This window comes from Aplysia californica, unplaced genomic scaffold, assembly GCF_000002075.1.
Source record: "Aplysia californica isolate F4 #8 unplaced genomic scaffold, AplCal3.0 scaffold00577, whole genome shotgun sequence".
NCBI classification, from domain to species: domain Eukaryota; kingdom Metazoa; phylum Mollusca; class Gastropoda; order Aplysiida; family Aplysiidae; genus Aplysia; species Aplysia californica.
Genome location: NW_004797847.1, coordinates 332,105 through 343,690, shown reverse-complemented (window position 1 = coordinate 343,690; position 11,586 = coordinate 332,105). Strand labels below are relative to the sequence as shown.

At 41.0% G+C, this 11,586-nt stretch overlaps 1 protein-coding gene across 1 annotated transcript in view; it reads right to left on the bottom strand.

Annotated features, from left to right (window-relative positions):
- Window positions 1-3,483: 3,483 nt before the first annotated feature.
- The window catches only part of LOC101845800 (required for meiotic nuclear division protein 1 homolog), a 14,101-nt gene continuing 5,998 nt past the window's right edge, over window positions 3,484-11,586 (bottom strand). The window contains exons 7-11 of the mRNA XM_013087341.2: window positions 9,098-9,272; window positions 8,229-8,305; window positions 7,024-7,144; window positions 5,383-5,499; window positions 3,484-3,868 (exon numbers count right to left, since the gene is read on the bottom strand). Coding sequence (XP_012942795.2) covers window positions 3,770-3,868; window positions 5,383-5,499; window positions 7,024-7,144; window positions 8,229-8,305; window positions 9,098-9,272 — 589 coding nt within the window. The 3' untranslated portion in view covers window positions 3,484-3,769. The remainder of the gene's footprint in view (window positions 3,869-5,382; window positions 5,500-7,023; window positions 7,145-8,228; window positions 8,306-9,097; window positions 9,273-11,586) is intronic.

Genomic DNA, 11,586 nt, shown 5'->3' with positions numbered 1-11,586 from the left:
CTTAATAGGATCCGCAAGGATACCCCACCCGACTGCCCGTTGTGCGACTGCCAGGATGAAACAGTACCACACCACCTCTTCACTTTGCGACTGCGTAGCACCTACCTACCTGCCTCCCCAGACATCAGAAATACTCTATACAGCACAGCTGTTTAAAACCTGTAAATTCTTTGCCATATCGACAGTCGAAGGGCTAGAACCCAAATGTCTGCTGGATCGAAAAAGTAAAGTACTGTATTGCAAGTTTCAGGTCATCTTTATTGAAAAATTATAGACGAAAAAAAAAAATGCACTAATGGCAATTCAGTTCTGAATATTATAGAATAAAAGTACTTGCTACAACACGTTCAGAAATCAGGCGCAAAATTTAAAACACAGTTCTAAATTTGTATATCCACAGAATGAATCCCGTTCATACTTTAATCATTTTCAAACAGACAAACATTTTATCCATGTAACCGGCATTCACTCATTTTTTCCATTTTTCAGTATCAATTATACTGTACCTTGGATTTTCCCGTACCTTGAATGTTAATAATAATAGTAGCATTCATTTGACTAACTGTACAAATACACCTCAAATAGAGCCACAAGAAAGTTAAGATTAAGAACACTATGAAGCCCCAGAAGTATAATGCCCAAAGTGCACTGAAGAGTATACTGCCGTGCCAAGGCAGAGCGAAGTATGCACTTTTTAAGATTTCGAGTTACGTCGCGCTGCCATTGGAAATATGGGCATGGCCCTTCAGTTACGTCTGTTTGCCACAGTGAAATATCGTCCTATTTGTCGTTCAGATACGTCCTCCTGCCTTTGACACAAGATGCAGAATGGGTATAGGCGTCCTCTTGAACAAATTAATAATTTTTGCAGATAGGTCTGTCTGCCTTGGCACGGCAGTATAGTTAAGGGCAAAATAGCTCTCAGGCGACGACTAGGTCTATATTAAACGTAAGACCACGCAGCGGCAGATATGTACATCCAAAAACAAAGAAACAAAGATACAAAAGAAGTTTTTTACCATCTAGCATAAGGCTTTTGTCAGAATGAGCATAGATGTGTGTTGCTCTTAGAGTATGTATCGATTTATAACTCCAAAGGTCTTGTATTTAAATTCCTGCATGTGGTTGAATGATACATCTGATGTAAATGTACATTTTGTCAGCTTTACTTTACTTCTCTTTTCATACTGAATTTTAATGAGAGTAATATATAATAACATTTTTTAAAAAAATGTATACCTGCATGTGTTTTTACGGTCGTATACAGCCAAGAAAAATTTCCCTCTGGGATCATAAAGTATTATCTTATCTTATCTTATCTTACCTTATCTTATCTTATAAAATCATATACACACTGTAAAAAGGCGTAATATGTTACAAGCATAAAAACGCACATAATTTATGTAGAAATATTTTTAAAATAGGCGTCTATTTTGACTACCCCTGCATGGTCTTCTCAAGACGAAAGCTTTTTCACCACAACTCACTTTCAAGGGAGAGTTTTACTAGTCTTAGTCTTTTTGACCTGTGCTGTTCAAAAGAACAGAAAAACCCAAACGTTTTGTGGTAAAAAACAGAACGTCTTGAAATTGAAAGTAGATCATTCAAACAGGGAAATGTTTTAGTTTTAGTAAGTGCTTTACAGCACTTGCAACACAATAAGGTCATATAAGTGACGAAGATTAGAGGTGTTACAAGAGAGTAACAAACATAAAAAAGAAGGAGGAGAGATAAGGACGATAGATGTTTGATAGGAAAGAAGAAGCAAACCACACCAGAGCACCTGCCAACCACCCACAGAGGGAAACGTGAATCAGGATACAACCCTCACTTTCAGCCAGTCAATGGCAGTGGCAAATAACATCAGTCACATTCAACATTCCCGTCATTTTTTTGACGTTTTGAGATTAGCAATGGAAGCTGTTGCACCTGCAAAACAGACACAACACACGTTTTTTTCTAAATATATTTTTGATTTGTCAAAATGATAAATTCTCAAAGAACAAGAAAAAAAAAAGAAGAAAAGGAAGAAAAGGAAACGTGGCCAACCCCACGGACACTACAAGAGAAGCTATACGGGCCGAAGCTATACGGGCCGAAGCTATACGGGCCGAAGCTATACAGGCCGACAGATGAACTGAGCAGGACAGCCCGATTTATGACAGATACCAGACTTCAAGTGTGATGCGATCGAGAAGAATAAGAAGATAAATTCTCCCAAGGACCTTCACAGAAATCTGGGGAACTAATCAAATTATCCAAATGTGGCCACAGCTCAGTTTGCCCCCAAAATGACTAACGAAATTATCGAATGAGCAAGACGATAAAGTGATCGTACTGAACTTTCTGCTGCTGTATATTTATCACATATCTAGTCTTGTAGGCATGACTGACATGAGCCGTCCACAAACAACAGAATATTCTCCCCAAGTTTCTCTCGTTATTGACTTGGATGTAAGCGACAGCATAATTGCACAAGAATTATGATTGCATCGGGTCCCTGGTAGGGGGTCAAGGGGACAAAGCCCCCCTGAAGCTGAAGCATTTTCATCACAGTTAATGCCCGAATCCTGTCTCCCAGCACATTGTCCTCGAATTATATCAATTTATATTAAAATAACAATTAACATAAACATTTTGTTCACCTTATTTTCATCCCCACCAATACCTAAACCCTCATTTGTTCCCTCAAATAAAAACATCAGTCAGAAGTAAAAGACCTAAGCTTCTGATCTGTAACAAAGAAAGATACAGAAGGTCATTTTTACCATCATCTATCAAAATGCTTCCATCCTAACCATCTTGTATAAGTATACTTACGACCTTAGAGCATGCATCAAAATAACATTGAGTGTGTATCTAGCTTAAGATTATTATTGTTTATATTGCTGCTCATTTATTTATGCATGTGATTGTAAGCCTACGTGTGTGTGCATGTGTGTGTGCGTGTGTGTGTGTGTACACGTGGTGGAACACCAAACTTGTGTTCCAAACCTGTAAGTGTACATCATACATAAACAGAAAACATCATCAAAGTACATTATACATGAATCTCTCACAAAAACATACATAGCCTACAAAAACTGGAAGTCCAAAATGTACAAATCACTCATACACCTACCTACTTTATTAATAATTCTGTAAGTACATGAACGCAAATTTTCGAGGGCCGCCAAGTAAACTATAGTCAGTCATGTTTTTCAAATTTTACAGGAGAAACAAAAAACAAAAAAAAGCCAGAATTTTCTTGAAGAGTTTTGGGTGGATAAACTTCATTTCATGAGGGAGCCTGATATCTGTCATGGCATTTGTAGGCTCTCATAGGAAAATAAAGTTTAGTTTATCCACCAAAAACAGACAGAGGAACATCATCCGTTCTTCTGTAGAAAACTAACTGAATAAGGGGATGTTTTCTTCCCAAGCTACCCCACACATCTAATTGCCTTTACTCCTCAAGACAACAATTAGAACAGACATGCAGCTATTACCGAATGGCATCATGCAGAAGAGTTAACGCTCAGATGCTACTGGATCGCTAACAATCCACCCAAAATACTTCAAGAAAATCTGGTTTTTTGTCTCTCCGGTAAAATTGGAAAAACATGACTTACCATAGTCTACTTGGCGGCCCTCCAGATTATATTAGATAATTAGATAAACGTCTAACTCGAACGTTGCAGCCGGCCAAGGTTCAAAAAGACTTCCTTTACCGGCGGCGTCGGGTTTGAAAGACATCAGACCGGAGAAGGGTGACGGCTGATTCACTCAGCTATGATGACGACGAGCTGGCGCTGACTTCCTTCTCCTCTCCTTCGGCCGAGTGCTTGTCCAGATATCTCTCTGCGTAGTGGACAAACTCAAACACCACCTGGAGGAATACGGTCATTTTATCGTTATAGTCACCACCTGGAGGAATACGGTAATTTTATTGATATAGTCACCACCTGGAGGGATACAGTCATTTTATTGATATAGTCACCACCTGGAGGGATACAGTCATTTTATTGATATAGTCACCACCTGGAGGGATACAGTCATTTTATTGATATAGTCACCACCTGGAGGGATACAGTCATTTTATTGATATAGTCACCACCTGGAGGGATACAGTCATTTTATTGATATAGTCACCACCTGGAGGGATACAGTCATTTTATTGATATAGTCACCACCTGGAGGGATACAGTCATTTTATTGATATAGTCACCACCTGGAGGGATACAGTCATTTTATCGTTTTTCATAGTAGAGGGTTTTACGGCGCTCGCAACTGCATAAGGTCATATGAGCGCCAAGGGGCGGGTGTTAACAGAGAAGTCTTTACAGGGAATCAGACTTACTCTGCTCACCTCTCTAGTTTCAACAACACAAGGTCTGCTTCGACTATTAAGGCACCCCGGAAATAGCAGGTCACAAGAGTGTGACAAACATACAAAAGAAGTAGAGGAAAAATGACGATAGTAAGGATTTGGAAAGAAAAAGCAGCAGTTCCCTGTTGAAGATCAGGCACAGTTACGAGCGTGACATGATGAATCAGCCCATTTACAATTCTACTATGCTTGAACGAGAAATGTCCCCCCTTAGGGAATGGCCTATAGACACAACAGTCAGTGGCACTGCCCTGGGGGGTCACTCCAGTCAGTGGCACTGCCCCGGGGGGTCACTCCAGTCAGTGGCACTGCCCCGGGGGGTCACTCCAGTCAGTGGCACTGCCCCGGGGGGTTCACATAATCGTTACACTAGACAATACATATTTACAAGAATAACAACACACGGCATTCAGTTTGAGTAAAGAGATGCCCATCAAAGAGACAGTCAGAATAGTGTGCTAAGAAAGAAAAAAGACAGTCAGAGGAACAACAGAGGGATAGAAAATACAAAAACATCTACCACCAGTAGTGCCCTTCAACCGCTCTCAACATAAAGCATAACATCAGTACAGCCGTAAGCTGACGAAACGCCTTTTTTCCATTTTGGCACCAAAAGTTTTTATTTGCAAAATCAAAAGCCAGATCAGTTTCTCTACTAGTGTGGGAAAAATCAAAGTGAAACTGTGACTAACTTTTTAATGAATTTCAATTCAAATTTCTGAAGAACTTTATTTTTCAATGGTTATGCGGACAATAATCCTCATTTTCTCGAAATTCCTGTGAATAAAAATAGGGCATTTTGTCAGCTTACGGCAGAGAAGTAGTACCGTTCAACTGTTCACAACATGAAGCAAAACTTCTCTTGTGCGAGAGAAGTTTTAGTTTTAGTAGAGGTTTTACGGCCTTCGCAACTTGTATGAGAGAAAAAAACAACAACAAAAAACCCCCCAACCAAACAAACTACAAAACGAAATAAAAAGCAACAAGCAATGAAAAAAAGCGTGAACCATCACCTCGACCATGATAAGGATGATGATCATGACCTCGAGTCTTGTGTGGTGCGCGTCGTTGAGCTGGGAGCTGATCAGTTCGGTCAGTTCGCAGCAGTGGTTCAGCTTCTCGTTCATCACCTGCACACAGAGAAAATAGTATTTGACAGTTAATATAAGGCAGGAAATGCTGGGCCACCATGACACTTCGATATACTACAGTCGTTTAGTTTTAGTTTTAGTACAGGTTTTACGGCGCTCGCAACTGCATAAGGTCATATGAGCGCCAGAAGATTAGAGGTGTTACAAGAGAGTAACAAACATGAAAAAGAAGAAGGGGAGATCAGGACGATAGATGTTTAAGAGGAAAGAAGAAGCAAACCACAGCAGAGCGCCTGCCAACTACCCACAAAATTTAGTTTTTTGTCTCTGGTGTAAAAAGAACCCAACAGACTTAGGTGGGTTGCATGTGACACTGGTGATGTATAGAGGGAATGCTGTGACACTTTGGCAATGAATTCAATATGGTCAAACAACTTGCTCTAATCCGCCTCCTGTATAAGACAATCAGCTGTACAAACCACCTCTTACTATTTCCCCTTTGTAGTTTTTTCTTTTACATTACAATGACAGACCCAACCTGTCCATTGTTTCTGTAGGGATAAAAAAATGGTGTTTTTAGTATTTTAGTCAATGTTTTTTGTCGCTTACAACAATTTTTCTTCTCAACAATGGGTGGCCGCCTTCGACAATTTCAACTGCAATAAGACATAACTATGGTGCGAACCTTGCTCACGCAGTGATGATTATATTCTTAGTATCTTAGAATCAAACAAATAAACATTTTCAAGCCGACCTTTCGAGAATGGCTCAAATAATGTCTTCCACCATCCAGAGATGAACGAATATCAGTTCTCATTTTCCAAGACAGGCACAGAAATAGAATGTCATAGATTCCTACTTACTTACTTACTTAGGGTCCCTTTACACGTACAGTTCATTCATCGACAAACTGACAGTTTAACCGACGGACGCTAGATCTGGGTCATCATTGAACTGACCATTTGTCGACGAGAGAAGTTTTATTTTGACCTACAGTTTTTTTTATTGTGTCAGTCCTTGACAAAACACACAAAACAAACAAAAAAATAATAACTTGGTAATCTGGCATTAAATTGTGTTCCCCGCGTAATTTTGACTAATTTGGGTCGCTGATCACGAAAATCTTATTATTTTTTTGATTTGACCAATATTTAGGAACATTTTGGAATGCATTTTCAACCCACTTGGGGCAACATCAAAGAAGCCGCTCCCTCATCGTCATGCCACACACACACACACACACACACACACACACACACACACACACACACACAAACACACACACACACACACACACCCACACAGACCCGTGTTCTCCTGGTGATGTTGAGATGACTGTTCAGGGACAGATAGAGAGGCTCCAGACCGCTACGGTCCCAGTAGAAGTCACACACACACACACACCCACATACACACACACAGACACACACACCCGTGTTCTCCTGGTGATGTTGAGATGGCTGTTCAGGGACAGATAGAGAGGCTCCAGACCGCTACGGTCCCAGTAGAAGTCACACACACACATACACACACACACACAGACACACACACACAGACACAGACCCGTGTTCTCCTGGTGATGTTGAGATGACTGTTCAGCGAGATATAGAGAGGCTCCAGGCCGCTACGGTCCCAGTAGAAGTCCGGCGTGTCCAGTAGGTCAGAGCTCAGGTTGATCAAATGTCTGCGGAGAGGAGACCGGGACATACCTCGTTATACTGAAACTGTTTTAGTGAGTGTTTAGTTTTAGTAAGTGTTTTATGACGGCACTTGCAAAACAGAGGTTTCGGTGGTGGAGTGGTCAGTGCGCTCATCTCTGAAGCGGAAAGTCCGGGTTCGAGCCTCGGTTCGGACACAGATTTTTTTTGCCTCCTCCTACCCACCCAGCAGTAATGGGTACCTGACTTTGAGTTGGGGAAGTAAAGGCGGCGTGGAAAGGAACTGGCCACCCTACCACAATATACCGAAGGCCCAGGAAGTTGTCTCACTAACAAGGCAATCCCCAATGTCCGGATCGGATGCGGGAACAACTTTACTTTTACTTGCAACACAATAAGGTCATATAAGTGAAGAAGATTAGAGGTGTTACAAGAGAGTAACAAACACAATAAAGAAGGATGAGAGATAAAGACGATAGATGTTTGATAGGAAAGAAGAAGCAAACCACACCAGAGAACCCGCCAACCACCCACAGTGAGCGTTCAGAGCTCAGGTTGATCAGGTGCCTGCAGACAGGAGACGGGGACATACCTCGTTATACTGAAACTGTTTTAGCAAGCGTTTAGTTTTAGTAGTTTTAGTTGTCATAATCAATAGCGCCTGTGATAAGTGGGAGCTTACCAATAATTTTATTTTCAGCTATCATAATCAATAGCGTGTGTGATAAGTGGGAGCTTACCAGTAATTTTATTTTCAGCTATCACAATCAATAGCGAGAGTGTGGTAAGTGGGAGCCTTCCAGTAATCTTATTTCAGCTATCGTAACTGGTCGCTTTTAAGGACAAGCAGGCTATCCCGAAAAATGCTGTTTTGAGAAAATCCAAGTCAAAGTTTTTGGATTCTTATTCAGTTTCCTTAAAAGACAAGGAGAGTTTTCTCTATAACCAAACAAATATACACACCAATGAAACCAAACTGGTCATATATAGGAAGGGCAATGCCCACTTTTGGTGTAGGTCAAGTTTTCTGGAAACCCCCGAAATCTTGGTTAGCCCGCTAGTCCTTACAAGCGACCAACTAATAGCTGTGTGTGGTACGTGGGAGCCTACCTGAGGGAGAAAAGTTCTCCTGTCTTCATGAGGACCTCTCTGCGAGACATGCTGATCTTCCGGCCGTGGCGTAGATCCTGTGGGGGGGGGGGGAATCACATTTGACAGACTTTTAGTTTTTACGGTGCTCACAGCTGCATAAGGTCATATGAGCACCAAGGGGTGGATATCAACAGAGAAGTCCTTAACACTTTGCCGCCTCATCTCGCCAATGGGTGATATTATACCACCCAGTTTCTTTGGATTTTCCCCAAAATATGACGGTAAAGTGTTAAAGGGGACCAGGCTTACTCTGCTCACCTCTCTAGCTGCAACAGCACAAAGTCTGCTTCCACTATCAAGGCACCCCGGAAATAGCCGGTCACAAGAGTGTGACAAACATACAAAAGAAGTAGAGAAAAAATGACGATAGTGAGGATTAGGGGAAAAAAAGCAGCAGTTCCCTGTTACAGTTCAGGCACAGTTATGAGCATGACATTGATGAATCAGCCCATTTACAATTCTACTGTGTATAAGAACATGTTAATGCCCGCGCTTTGGGAATGGCCTAAAGACACTTCAGTCAGTGGCACCGCCCCAGGAGGTATTTGACAGACTGACCCATGATGGGGGTACCGGTGGTGAGGGGGAATAGTGAAGTGTTTTAGTTTTAGAAAGTGTTTCACGGCACTTGCAACACAATAAGGTCAGATAAGTGCCAAAGATTAGAGGTGTTACATGAGAGCAACAAACACAAAAAAGAAGGAGGGGAGATACAGACAATAGATGATAGATAGGAAAGAAGAAGCAAACCACACCAGAGCACCCACCAACAACCCACGTTTTTTTGATGGGTTTGCCATTAAACAAACACAGCTCTGCACAGTTACCTCTGTGACTTTTTCGATCGAGGAGACAAATTTGCTGAGGGAGGCTTCCCATATCGCCAGTTTGACCGACTGCGCCAGGGCGTTGGAGAAGGTATAGAGCTCCAGCAGGCGCTGCGAGCTTTCCTGATCACCCTCGGAGAACTGGATGATGTCACCTGATAGTCCAGTGTTCCCTCTAGAAAAGCAAAAACAAAACAAAAATATTCTGTGAATCTAAAGATAGATCACTCACACAATAGCATTTACAAAAATATAAATGGGGATGGTGCCAGCTTGGAAGCCAAATCCAGTCTGTGGGTGGTTGGCAGGTGCTCTGGTGTGGTTTGCTCCTTCTTTCCTATCAAACATCTATCATCCTTATCTCCCCTCCTTCTTTTTTGTGTTTGTTACTCTCTTGTAACACGTAATACATTCTTCGGCACTTTTATGACTTTATTGTGTTGCAAGTGCCGTAAAACCCTTAATAAAACTTTTAAAATTCTAAAAGATAGATCACTCACAACCAATCAATGAGTTGAGGAGGATAGATCAATCCACAATCTTCCAAACCCCCCCCCCACCCAAAAAGCAAAAAAAGGAAAAAATACCTCACACAAATTAGAGATTTTAACCCTATCCCTACGTCATGTTTTACAATCGTATCCATACGATGTTGGGAACTCTGTGCCACCACTTAACCCTATCCGTACGTCGTGTTTTATTATCGTATCCATACGTCGTGGGGAACTCTGTGCCACCACTTTCCAAAGAGGAAATTAACTCATGAATCCAATCCGTACGTTTTGCATAGCAGTCTGTAAAAATGATTTTTTGAGAAATACTGAAAGTTTCATAGAGATCTTCGTACTAGAAGTATTCTAAAATGTGAAGAATACAACACTGGGGGTACAAAATGACCCCACGGCGTACGGCTAGGGTTAAAGAATTATGTTAAAAAGTCCATGTGAACTTACACAAATTAGAGATTTCAAAGAATTCTGCGAAAAAGTCCATATGCACCTACACAAATTAGAGATTTTAAAGAATTCTGTGAAAAAGTCCATGTGCACCTACACAAATTAGAGATTTTAAAGAATTCTGTGAAAAAGTTCACATGCACTTACTTGACATACGTAAAGTCCATCTCCTCCTTCTCGTAGAACATGAGGGAAGTGAAGTACGGGCCCTCCGAGTACTTGACCAGCATCTTCAGGAACGCCCCTCTCTGGGAGAGAAACACACACACGCTGGATGGTCAACTAAGTGACCAATGAGCTGTCCGTTATTTTGACGGGTAGCCACTGACTTCACAACGATACCACGCGTCTATTCGACTCAAAGACATGGCCGGCTAAGTGACTAATGAGCTGTCCGTTATTTTGACCGGTAGCAGTATGTCAGAAAAAGAGGCATGCATTCTAAAAAGTGATGCAGTATCTTTATAATGGGGTATAGATAATAACATTTAACAATGTATAAAGGTAAATGAAAAAATATTATGAAAATTAAAGTTTAATTACGTTTGTTCATTTAGAAAAATGCGCAAATTCGGTACCCCCGAAACTGAGAATATACGCTCTTGGGACAGTGGGAGGTACAAGCGCTGCTGAAAATATACGCGCATGGGACTGGAAGGGTTAACTTGTTGAAATATTAAATCTTCAGATTGTAACATAGACCTTGGCTCTCATCATATTACCTTTATGCAGTTGCGAGCGCCATAAAATCTCTACTAGAACTAACTGACACAGACCTACCTCAATCTCAGGGATACACCAGAACACAACGGATCCATCTCTAGGGAAAGAAAAGACATGAAGAACCATTAAGATTATCAGAAAGTATCTCTAAGATACTAGTGTACATGATATATTTTAATGTGGATGTAGTTTTTACTTTTTCCTATTAAACCCTCCAGATGTCCTTGACCCATTTAACCCTATCCGTACGTCGTGTTTTACTATCGTATCCATACGACGTGGGGAACTCTGTGTCACCACTTTAAAAAAAAAAGGAAATTTACCTGTTAATCTGATCTGTACGCTTTGCATAGCTGTCTGTCAAAATTATTCTTTGAGAAATACTGAAAGTTTCAAAGAGATCTTCTCACTAGAAGTATTCTAAAATGTGAAGAATACAACCCCGGGGGTACAGAATGACCCCAGGACGTACGGATAGGGTCAATTAAATCCCTGAGTCGACTAGGGCAACTTAATAAGTCGTAACTTTGCTTGGAATTGAGTCCATTCCTCCAATTTTTGTAAATCACTGATTCCACCTGTTTCAGCACATAAAAATTAATTTTACCCTGAGGCCAAAGACAGGGTGCAACAACGTTTGAGTAAGCCACCAAATGAGGTCTACTGTTATCTTCACTCCTCTTACTAAAAAAAATCCAGCATAAAAATGGACAAATAAAAACACGTAATGAGATATCGTGCCATGCATTAAGATAGAAAGAACAGTCCTTCGTCTAGTTGCATAACATTTATCGTGTTCATTATAACTAA